Consider the following 12971-nt stretch of genomic DNA (forward strand, 5'->3'; position numbering starts at 1 on the left):
GTAGCTTTCTGCACTGAGTTACTGTGAGACCATGCTTCCAAGATCTTTCTTTGAGTAAAAGGCCGATAGTCGAGTCTCCTTTGTACACACCGGAGAGTCCGGCGAGCTTGTTAATATTGGAGGCAGTGGCCTACATTATTCTCTACATCGTTGCAGTTACCTCACTTGGGTGCATCAGCCATGTCAATGCAATGAGCTGATAATGCTACAGCCGACACAGCATCGTTGCGTTACATCGCGAAATTTCGGATGGCAGTTTTAGTTGGAGCAGCGATTGAAGATTCTGTGAACGATCGACGGGTGTAGTTCAGAGGATAATTTCAGTGTGTAAGCGTGGCATTATGTACGAGGCGCCTAATGCCCTCATTTTTAATGTGCTGCCCTTTCAAAATGAGTACTATAAACTAGCTGCCCCGAACCAAAGTACTGCTCGAGGATATTGTCCCACGCTGAATTGAATAGAACGCTATCCCATTCGTTATTCAAAATTTTAGAACAGTCACACACTCGTAAAGAAATGATGTCAACCTTTTCTTTTGGTTTTTCTTAGTCTTTCCCAGATACACCGATAAAAATTACCTTCACTGTTTGCCACTTAATCAACATGTGCGCTCATCTCGATGTATTCACGAAGCACAAGTTTATCGTGACATACAGGCATTCAACTTCTCACCACTACATAAAACTGTTGCATATCGGAATGGTCTTCCGGATCAAAGTTTCATTCATGGTTAATAAAATATTTCCGTGATAACGTCATTTTGTAGCAAGTCAGTATTGTGCACCATTGTAGCATTTTTCTATTGATGACCTTCTATTGTTGCTTTTCCTGCTTTGTTTTAGTTTTTTTGCTGCCATTTTTTTTTCTCACAATTAGTGATACCCTCTAACTCAATGTTCTTTAATGGGCCTTTAATGCCCTTTGAATAAATAAACGATGAAATTAACAAACAAACAACCAGATAAATAAATAAACCTCGCCTGTTTTTCAGGCTGGCGCCCGTGCCGTGCACCTGGAAAAGATTATCCAGCAGTGGATGCCGAGTGACAAAAATGAGGCTCGTGCGAAAAGGGCCATCACCGAGAACAATATCGGCGAGCTAGACCGAAGGGTGAGTACAACGCTAGCCTCATCAGTGGGTTCACATTAAAGTCCATTTCGGGCTACAACGTGAGCATTTGCCGGTCGTCGTCTCTCACCAACTATGCTTCTCCAAGTAACAAAAGCGGGTGCATCAGTAGTTTATTTTTCTCTTTGTCTTCGACGTGCATTCTTTTATCTTCACCATTCCCCTTCTTGACCTTTCCACCACCTTGTGTGTTTCCGCAGAACTCTTCGGCATCGTAAGATTCCTTCATGTATGTACTTGAAAACATTTGTCATCCTGATAATGCAACGATTTTAAGGATTTTAACGTATTTATTTCAACATTAAAGTTTGATTTATATAGCCTTTAACAAAAAGGAAAAAAATCATGATTATTATTTCTGCTGCCGAGACAGCTGGCATGAGTATTTGAAACTAATCTTTTCCAAACCATTTTTCGAGCTTTGTGATTGAAGCACTATTGCACATGCGTGTGAAATGCAATACTCAGTGTCCTTCTCATTCCTAAACGCTATAGAAAACAAAAAAAAGAACATTTGTCATAGCCAAGGTGACCATTTCCAGAGCAACAGACCAGCGACCTCCGCCTCTTCTTCTGGAAAGTAGAAATCACAAGAGTTCTGCCTGCCACCATGTTCTCATTCGATTGGCACCATGAAGTGACTTCAGAAGGAACCATGGCAACTTCGAAGCCACACATTGACAGCTTCCGTAGCCACCAGCAGCGCGTTACAGCAAGTTGGCTCGGAGCGCCCCCGCCAAGCTAGGGCGATAGATAGTAACAGTCCTTCATGATATCCGTGCCCGTGCGCAGGCTGTAAAGGAAAGAGTGAGTGCGCGCCTCCAGACCGGCTGAGTGTAGGGGAGACCCGCTCAAGTTTGCCCGCCGACGCCAATACTTGATATGTCCCTGCCGAAAAAAGCGTCTAAACGCAGCCTGTTATAACGCAGGGAAGGTAAGCGGTTATGACACCTCCGTTCACTTTGATTTTCAACGCATATTCGAAGCGCGCACAGCGCGTGAAACACCTGTCGTTCCGCGATGACAAAAAAGAGGGAATTATTTCTGCGTCATCGACTGGCATGCAAACATGAAGGGGTCAACTTCCCGGGTGAAATTCTACTGATACCCAACCTATGCAACGAACAAATCAGACGACATGCGTGTATTACAGCAGTTCGCTGACAAAAATAATTAAAAAGCCCTATTGAAAACGAGCATATGCAACGTAACGTTCGGCATAGTGGGAGTTGACTCCTTCAATATATCGAGTTACTGGGAGATACACGTCTGCATTACCACAATACTTGCAACTTCCTCTTTTGAGTACAGTTAATAATTGCGAAGATATATGTTTCAACTCCTTTTATTATTGCTGGGGACCTACTATCTGAAGTTTTGTACACATGTGGCACTTGTGATGTGCGGTTATAAATTTTTTTTTTACATCTACGCAGTGCCCAAGGAAGTATGTGGTCGCCAAGAGCTTCGACAATACATTTTGACAAAAAACAGACTCATAACGCTGATATGGTGCAGAGATACGATAACATTATGCATTTAAAACATTTTCTTAAGCTGCACGCTCAGCTACAATTTCTTTCCGCATATGCGCAATTATCAAGGGAAGATAGAATAGAAGGGTATCCATCAAATACGACACTTTATCACCACCATGTTTTCCGGGTGTAGGAACGTGGTTAGCAACAATCTTTCTGGATACTTATCAAAGTAAACATGATTCAAGCAGTGGACTACGCAAAATATTTGATAAATAAATCTTCATACGAAGCTATCTCGGTGAATTTTTTATAGGAAATATTTATGTGCGCATCAATGGTCACAACTGATAGTTTTTTTTAATGTGACATTTTGCGTCGCACACAATTTTATTGAGTTTGATTGCCGCGTCATCTGCTAATACTTGCTCCGCATCTGCTGCGTGCTCGGCAGACGCTGACCTTTCACCAAGTTACTGCCACAAAAAAAAATCTTCAATGGTGGTCACCATATTAAATGCAGACAGAAGCGGTACACCGGAACCGAGTGTGATTCGACGCTTTCAGGCATGTGCAGAACACGCGTCGCGTTCAAGCCAAAACAGCGGGTTTTGAAGGCAGTTTGAAGGAGGCATTGGCTGTCGTGGAGGCGCTTCGGGTGCCAATGGGAGCACATGTCTCACATCGGCTCCGTCTTTTTCGTTGTTCCACTGGCCCCATTTTCATGGTACGACCATTTTTAGCACGTCATCCGATTCGTGCAATTGCCAATAATTGGCTGATACCAAGCGTGAAGGTGGGCAATGCTTTTGCAGTATTACGGGACCTTTCCTGTTCACCCCACTACGTGCGGAGCAAACCATACCGAGGAGTAGGGCCCGCTGGGTCTAGCCGGCCTACATGCCCCGTGGACATGACGGACTCCCGTATAAACCATGAGGCTTTCGACGTATCCGAGAACGACGAGGAGTATTTCAGCTGGCAAGTTGTTACTGGCCGACGATTCCGTGCTGAAAAGAAGAGCAGCTGAGTGGTCAATGAAGCACTATACAACTCGCAAGCGTCCAGTGGAGACGCCGCCACCGGCGGGAGCAGAAAAGCCACAAACGGCACCGGCACCTTCAATAATCGTATTGTCAAAGCCTCGAGGACGTCCCAGCTACCCGAGGAGCATCACGAGAGTATAGTTCAGCCACGAAGAGGACTGCATTTGAGCAATGTAAGCACCATGGCTATTCAGCCTGCAGTGATCGAGGCTTCCGGCCTGATTGCAGAGCAAGCAAATGAAGACGTGGTGTGTCCCAAGTTCACGCAAAATATCGTCATCGTTAGCACGCCTGAACCAGATCATGCGACACGGTACGCGAGAATCAACTCCTTCAAAATCGTGGAAACAGAATATGGAGTGATTGCGTACAAAATGGCCCGACACACCACTTGCAAAGGTGTGACTAGATGAGTCGACATCAGACACTACCAGTCCATTATTATAAAAAATACGGAGCATGAGCGCAACCCACTCGCTTCGGCTGCAAAGTGCATCACGACGTAGGGCTCAGTCACCGTACTCTTCGACAGACTGCGCGTGCCAAAGTTGGTGCGCTATGGGTCGACCCTGGTGATATGCTACCTCACAGGAAACAATTTGATGTGTGTTTCACATGTAGTAAAGTAGGACACCGCTCGGACGTGTGGCCAACACCAGACGCTGTTCAGTGTCGAGGTTGTGGAGCCGTCAACCCGCCAGTGCACCACATTTGCACACCCACGTGCGAGTTCTGTGAAGGAAGCCACCCCACCGGAGACCAAGCGTGCAAGAAGCCGTTCCAAGTACCCTATGTGGTATGAGCTTGCCGAAGAAAACGCGACCGGTCGCGATCAGCCACGAAGGCGCCCATGGAGACGCCAAGCCTACAGAAGAGCCCCACTGCTCGAGATCCAGACGCCGTTCGCTGCTCAGTAATAACAGTCGTTGCAAGTCAACTGAAGTGCCGGAGAGCTCAGACGTTCTGGTGCCAAGCCGGCAACAAAGACCACCTGGGGCGTTAAAATAAATGGTACCGTGATGACTGAGACTGAGAGCGGTGACTGAGAGCAATGAGTCCAGAAGAAATCAATCGAATTGGGAGTTAAACTTTTTGCGAAATGCTAATGAAGAACCGACCGAACAGCTAATTGAACTAAAACAGAAGGCACTGCTAAGTCCTTCCAGCGTAGCAGCAGCCAGGCCAGTAAGTCAAAATGCTGAACCACGCAATGGGGACAACTCCGCCGCTCCCAAAACCAGAGCAGTTAGCTCCGAAATTGACTCGTTTTTTTTTTTCAGTAATCAGGGAACTGAAAGAGGTAATTGAAGAAATCAAAAAGGCGACGGAAACGACTAACATAAGGTCAACAAACTATAAAAATGGAGGTTTACAGCTAAACAGCGATTCAATAGACTCGACATTGAAAAATTACGAAGACGACGAATTGTTGCTGTCAGACTCGGAAAGCCTAAAGTCATTACGTGGACCGTCAGAAAGGGCTCCAAAAAACGATTGCAGGTAACAGCAAACTACACTCATCCAGTGAGTGAGTAGGAACTTTTTGAGGTCCTGAGAAAAAAGAAAGCGGTGCTGAAAGCCCCGCCAACCGATGTGGTGGCTCCACCGAGGTCGGGACCGGTAGACAGTCTTTTAGCGACGGCCCGGGCCCTCTAGACAGCCTTGAGCTGAGCGATGAGCTCTGTGGATCGAAGGGTGGAGTCCCGGGAGGACTGGTCAGAAAAGTCTCTACACGCGTTAGTAGGGCACAGCCGCAGCATGTAGTCGAAATTGTTATATTCGTGGCCACAGTGTAGATATACAGTGAATAAGTCAGAATTGGTCTTGCTCAGTGTCGTTCAATAATCATGGCTAGCACCGACAGATTTCATGTGTGGAAGTGGAATGGTCACACATTTTTAAACAAAAAGGCATCGCTGCGCCAAATAATTAGATCAATGGGGAGCAAACCAAAAGTAACTGTGCTGGAGGAAACTCTATCAGAGGAGGTCAAGCTAACCAGCTACAAATCGATATGTAAAAGAAAACATTGCGGAAAAGGATTGCTCACCCCCATTTACTAGAACCTACCTTTTATCGAACAAGATATTTATCTCTAATTGACTAAAATCTAGGATACCGTTGTAGAAGTCGTACTTAAAACCACCGCGGCAAGGGGCACAGCATCTTCTGCTAAACATTTACAGCATTTTCAGCGCGAAGACACAAAGTTTCTGGGCACCTTTCACACAACCACTCGCCATAACCAAGAGCTCCCCGCTCATATTAGGAGGTGACTTTAATGCCCCTACCAGGCGTGCGGATACAGTTGAAATACAAAGCGATGGAATCATTAGAATCAAACACATGCTGGTGGGTTGTCCCACGAATTTCGCTGACCCCGAAAAACATTGGCTTTACTGGCAGAAAATTGTGCAAAGCGCGTCTTATCAAGACGAGCTACGGGCAGTCCATAACGTCCACGATTACGCCGTAAGGCTCGACTTCCCGGTATTGACGTGGACATGGCCCGCCTCAGTCTGAAAACACTGGCCTGCAGCACACTAATAAAGGTTTGTGAATGAGTGAGAGGTCAACAGGTGGCTAACTAGTTTTCTCCCCAAATTCACCAGCAGCGTCCTCCACGGCATGGGTCTCCCTTATACAAGTTCTTTGTATAGATAGCAAGCGACGTCTATACACCTTCCTGCTTTCAGCAGGAGAGATGGGCGCATGATCCACTGCAAATGGTATCTCTAAATACGGTCATCAATATAAAGCACGAAGGCCAAGAGGTCTGCTGTGGAGCAAGGAGTCACCGGCTCGCTTCCCAGGGTTGTAGAATTTCTGCATTATTTTTCCCTGCGCTCGTATACAGATATCATCACGGCAGTGGTGACGCCAAAAGCGAAAAACGCTGACAGTGCCCATATGTTTACAATGAAAAAAAAAACTGGCCTCGTATCTCATGTTACAAAGCAAATGTCGTCGACAGACGATAGTATTGCGCCTTGAGAGAGTGAACAAAACGTTTCTTTGATGTTCTGCGCAAAACAATTAGTAAATGGTATACTGAAGGCGCTGAGTTAGAGTGCCTCGAGCGTGCAGTGGAGGCGAACGAGCGCATCTAGTCACGTCAAACGTGACACATGAGCGCTATCTGGCAGTTGTCTTAGAAAACGAAGCACGTGCGCCCTGCGTGCCCGTTTCTGAGGTGATAAGGTGTAGAACGCAAAGTGACGGGTAGGTGCCACCGCCATGTCGTCTTAGCGAAGCGTTGGAAACACTTGCCTTTTCGTGCAAGCGTTGCCTTGTTAGCGCAACGTGGTAAACGCTGCGGTCCTTATATGTATGCCTTTTCTAGTAAGAGACACACATGCAGAATATTGACGTGTTGTTATGTTGCCTCATATATGCTCAATCATTTCTTTTTAATTGACAATCGCACAAGTATGAGCGCTGAATTATGAGCAATATTTGTGGGCGCTGCGGATGGCGTCGGTCGTTTGGAGTATCGTTTAGCGAATTTGGTGCCGCTTAGGGTACTGTTAAGGGCAGACAAACAGACAAATGTACAGACAGACAGATAGACAGACAGACCGAAATTTTTGCGTCGAAGGTCCCTAAGAAAGATTATCGTCTTTATTAAAACTGGCAGATAGTATGGTTCCTCCAAGATACACCCATAATGGACGAATATCCGTGCTGCAGGTGTGACGCCGAGCAGTTTTTTTAATCAGTTTTTGGGCTGCCTAAAATTTCAGGGTGAGGCAAGTCGATTTCCGGTTTATTTCGGTACATAGGTAAACACATTACGGAAATTAGGAAAGTCCACATGAGGATGGACCACCAATATACGGGTATTTGGCCATTCCCATTTTGCAGTGGGCCAGTGCAGTGTCAAGAATGTTCATTGATAATCATGCGCATGGGGCTCGCCATTATGCAACCGAGCCCATATAACCTTATCAACCGTCAGTTATGGCAGAGGTCACTCTAAAGTTGAATTTCACAGTTGGTACATCATTTGAAGAAAAAGCACGTACAAAAATCAGACAAGAAAAAAGATGGTGTAGACTCGAATGATCGTACCTCTTCTTTTGTCTTTTTTGTGTGTTTTTTCTCCTAAAACTTATATTAGTTGCGCCATGCCACGTCCTAGACACAGCCCCAACGTACTATTACGTATAAACTTTCATTTACATCCTGCAGGGTCATTGCCAGTTGACACGTTGCTTGCTGAATTGTCTTTATTCCACTGAGTCCTGCTGAAGCCTTTTGTTCTTCCATGACATCTACGACATTTCAAAATATTAGCTAGAAGTCCTCATTCACGGCAAGCCAACCTCGACTGCGCCTTTCAGACCGAAAACTACATCATTGCAATTGGTAACCACTCATCAAGTCTTACGAAACACTGTAGCCATAGCCTATAGTTCTAGTATATAATTACAAATATTAGGTACAGGTGCATCACATAATCTTTTAATAAAAACTTGTGCTATAAGTTTTTGTGCAAATTGATATTTCTAACAATGCAAAAGGAGTAGGCGTCTATTGAGTCACGCCTTGATATATACTTGACATTTTCACTGGCTTTCTAGTCAACCTGCCTGTCCTTTTGTTTGTTTTTTTCTTTCATTAATTCTACGTGCTTTATTAGCAGGAAACACGTGAGTTAGGTTGTTCGTCAGAAAAAATGCCAACTACGGGTGATTGGATTGGATAAACTTTTATTTTAACTACGGGTGATGTCATCCAGGAATTCCCAAGTATAAACGCTTCGAAATTTGTGATCATTTTTAAAGGCCGCCACCGTTCCCCTATCTCTTCTCTGCAGTTTGCCATCAAGTCCAAGTACAGCGGCCAGCCAAAGGCTTCCGCGTATGTCAAGTTTTTCGGCAACGAGATCGCCTCACTGCAGCTTGCCGAAGACGCCTCAGCGAGCCCCCACTCCGACATCATGCAATGGCTCTCACGCCTGTCTGAGCCGAAAGGCGTCGATCTGAGCAAGAGCATCCTGTTCGCCGACTCCACTCTCACGGTTCCTGCCAGCAGTGGTCTTCCACTTCGTGTCTCGGTCAACGGCTCAGCCACTGCTGCACTGAAGGTTGGCGGAAACTCGCTATTCCGCAAGGGAGCCATCGACATCACCGGTCTCATACAGCCCAGGTAAGGACAGCTTGCACGACGCAGAACTTGGCACCTCAATGAAACAGTGGGTGCACTGAAAATATTTGTCAAGTGAATCAGCGCACGAAATGAAAGCATCTCTGGTTATGCCCTATCAAGCGGCGTCTGTGGCAAAGTGTCCGGTATTCCTTCGAAATTGTTGGAGTTCATGTTAGCAGTAAGTTCAGGCGTCTTGAGACCTAATTTGCGCGTAAAAATTATAGCCAGTGAATAAACCAGTTCTTAACAGTATTGAGAGATGAACAAGTAACACTACGATGCGGTGATCAGGCTTAGACTTCCCGTCCCAATGTGGAAACTGCCCACGGCGCGCTAATTTCCAATCTTCCAGACTTATGCACCCTACGTAAGTACTGGTAAGATGCAGCTGTTATATACCTTCCTCTTGAGGGATAGTGGCAATCTACAATTCACGATATGAGAATGCATGCTGAATGTGCTGCACACTATTCGTATTCTTCTAGGTACTTTAATCTCATGGTTCGGCTCCACGGTTACCACCTGTCCTAAGTAGACGTACTCCTTTACAGCTTCAAGTGTACTACTACCTATCTCGAAGCGCTGTTCTCTTTCGAGGTTACTGTACATTTCTCTTGTCTTCTGCAGAATAAATTGTAGACCTACCTTTCTGCTATTCTTATCCAATTCAGTACTCATGAATTCCAAATTGTCTCCTTAGTTACTCAGCAATGAGATGTCATCGGTGAAGCGCAGATTTGTAAGGCACTCTTCAGTGACAAGTGTCCCTAACTCTTCCCATTCTAGTCCTCTTAAAGGGTCACTCACGAGGTTTGACTATTGAGAGCTGACAAGCGCAGTGCGTAGGTGAGACATTCATAATCACGTCTGCCAAATTTTGCAACGCTACGCGCCTCGAAAACAGCTCAAATTTCAAGATGAACTCGGCTCCTCCTTCCTTTTGTGGGTGCGCGCCAAGAGAATGAGGGCATGACGTGCGCGTATGAATAGCCCTAGGTACACGTCAATGCAGTGACGTTGGTACTCTACGTAGACGACTGTGCTCTGACGTTGCCAATAGTTGCACGTGAGGTGGCAAAAATTATTTAAAACAACATGTGCAGTTTATGTATTTGTTGCTTGAAGAGAATACTAAATCTTTAGATAAATAATGAGACGCAATAAGGAAATGTGAGCGTTCTTTTTTCCCCCGTGAATCGCAACGAGATTCAGGGTCAATGTGCTGGCGTTTCGCATGCGTTCGTGTCCCTGCGATTTTGCGGTCAGCGCATCGAGCAGACGACAGCCGTGGAACACCCCTACGTGTTCGCGCACTCATTGTGCTCACCTATTGAACCGCGTCTAAGCCAGCGTTTCCAAACGCTCCCGCCGAAGCAGGCAGTAGACAACAAAATAACCTGGTCAACAAAACAACGTCGCTCGCGTGCTCGAGAGTTGGGCTTGTTCAGACACTTTATGCGCACGAGTATTTTTGGACGATAACGGAGAAACAACTAATTAAAGCACTTCAAGAGACTCTAGCCTCTGCAGCGTCCCTTTCTGGTTAGCGGGGAGTCTCTCGCTAGTCAGGAGGATGAGGTGTCTGCACACTAATAAGTAAATAGTTGACACATGCCAGCCACAACTTGAAGTTGGCCAGATGCAATATCGCATATGTAATGGTAGAGACCCTACTTGACACACCACGGCGCCATTAGCGGAAAAACAGTGTTTTTGTTTTGAATGTCTACAGTAACCCCAGGCACAGGCGCCAGCAGTTCAAGACGTTGCTCGAGAGGGCAGTTGAATTAGCCGGTTCTCGGCCCCTACTCATAGTCGGTGACTTCAATGCCCCACCGAACTAGACCCTACCTTAATCACTGAAAAGGCTTTTCCTACGCGAATAGGCAACTTTGTGATCAGAGACACGACGTCAGACCTCGCTTTCATCAAGAATGTCAAAAAGACTACATGGGCCAACACCGCCATAGAATTTGGCAGCGAACACTACGTTCTGCAAACTTCTATTATAGTGGACCGTAGCAGAGTCCGAGAAGTCATGGTGGTTGACAGGGATCTTTTTCGCAGCATTCGCGGTACAAGGGCCAGTGCTCCTGATAATTTCGAGGAATGGTGCGAGGGCATCCGCAGAGATGTCACCGCTGCCACCAAGAAGATAAAGACAGATTTACACGTGGAGAAGATGGACAGTAGTCTTGCCCACCTTCTCGAAGCCAAGGCAGCTTTATTTTCTCGATGGAAGGAGCAGGCGCACAACCGTCAGCTGTGGCAAAAATTATAAAGTTCAACAAAGAAATTGAACAACATTGCGACACATTGTGCAAACAGCAGTGGGATGAACTTCGTGAGTCCGTTCACGGTTAAATCAGAAATGGCAAGTCCTGGCACTTTCTGAAGCACCTCTTGGACGAGCACAGCTCTAGAGCCAACCAGAGACACACTTTAGCCTGTTACCTTCACGAGGCCACTGAAGAACAGGGGTTTGACGAACTCGTTACCCGATTAGTTTCTAAGTACCTGCCGGTCGAACGAGAGGACGAAGACGGCGTGTTCCCAGAGTATGGCGGCCCTCCTCTACCCGAACTAGACGAAGACTTTTCAGAGGCTGAAATCAGGAGAGTGATACAAATGCTCAATCGCAAGTCGGCACCAGGGCCAGACGGTATCAAGAACAGAGCCCTCACAAACCTCGACGACGCATCCATAGAACGTCTAACTGCTTTCATCAACGAAGCACGGAAAACGGGAAGGGTTCCTGAAGAATGGAAGCTAGCTGACACCGTACTGAATTCCAAGCCAAAAAAGTTTCCCAGCGTTCAAAATCTTCGCCCCATCTCTCTCGCGTCGTGCGTGGGTAAAGTGGCAGAGCGCGCGATTCTCAACAGACTTAACGACTACCTTGAGGGAAATGAAATTTATACGCACAGTATGATCGGGTTTCGTACCAGCCTTTCAACGCAGGATTCAATGCTGCTCATTAAGCACCAAGTCCTTGACGAAACGATACAAAGGCTCTTCTTGGCCAAGACCTAGCGAAGGCCTTTGACAACATCAAGCACGAGACTGTGGTAAAACTCGAGCTTGGGCCCAGGCTGTACAACTGCATCAAGTCTTTGTCTGGAAGAAAAGTGAGGCTGCGCGTCGGGAACTCCTTCTCTGAAGACGTACCACTCGGACGTCGAGGCACGCCCCAGGGGTCTGTGATTTCTCCGGTGATGTTCAATCTCTGCATCATAGGACTGTCGAAAAGACTGGCTAACGTGAACGGCATCAAGCATATCATCTACGCCGACGGCATCACAATCTGGTGCGTTGGCGGCAGCAAAGGCCGGTTGCAAGATGCCCTTCAAGAAGCAGTCGCCGAGGCGGATTCGTACTTGCGCCAAATGGGACTCAGATGCTCACCCGCCAAGTCGGAGCTCCTGCTTTATAGAAAAGAACGAGGTGGCCGACCTAAGGGACGAAAACCTGTCGGAGAAAGCGATATACACATTTACACGAGTGACGGGGAGGAAATCGCGAGAGTAGACACCATCTGGATCCTCGGCATGTTTATTGAAGCGAACTGTGACAACGGCCCCGCTCTGCGGAAGATTGTCGCCAAGACTGACAAAGCTTTCGACTCGTCAAAAGAATCTCTGGGAGACATAGAGGCCTTAAGGAAGACCATTTGTTTAGGCTCATCAATGCTTTTGTGCTCTGCCACTTTACCTACGCCGTTGCAATGCACAACTGGCTTAGGTTGGAGTGGGACAAGCTCAATGTGATTATCAGAAAGATCGTCAAGAAGCACTGGGGCTTCCCGTACGCACACACACCGAGAACTTGCTCGCGCTCGGTGTGCACAACTATGCTGCTGAGATGGCGGAAGCGCAGCAACGCTTGTAGCTGGCTTGGTTGTCCACTACGACGGCTGCTTGGTGCATACTTGGCGAGCTAGGTTTTAACCCTATAGAGCTGGAAACAAACAGCGTGCGTATATCAAAACATATTTAGGAAAACGTCATTGTTGCTCCGATACCCCGCAACACTCACCCTGTACACAATGAGGGACGTCGTCGGGCAAGGGCGACGGCTCTAGTAAAGCAACTGGGAAAAGGTGGCGTAAATACAAGTTTTGTTGACGCTGCAGCATATCGAGACGGCAAGAATTTCGCAGCGGTGGT

At 46.7% G+C, this 12971-nt stretch overlaps 1 protein-coding gene across 1 annotated transcript in view; it reads left to right on the top strand.

Annotated features, from left to right (window-relative positions):
* LOC119181110 (uncharacterized) overlaps positions 1 to 12971 on the top strand; it is a 165457-nt gene that overhangs the window by 66618 nt on the left and 85868 nt on the right. The window contains exons 13-14 of the mRNA XM_037432291.2: positions 993 to 1112; positions 8474 to 8805. Of these exons, the coding sequence (XP_037288188.2) occupies positions 993 to 1112; positions 8474 to 8805 (452 nt within the window). The remainder of the gene's footprint in view (positions 1 to 992; positions 1113 to 8473; positions 8806 to 12971) is intronic.

Source organism: Rhipicephalus microplus, unplaced genomic scaffold, assembly GCF_043290135.1.
Source record: "Rhipicephalus microplus isolate Deutch F79 unplaced genomic scaffold, USDA_Rmic scaffold_14, whole genome shotgun sequence".
Classification (NCBI taxonomy): Eukaryota; Metazoa; Arthropoda; class Arachnida; order Ixodida; family Ixodidae; genus Rhipicephalus; species Rhipicephalus microplus.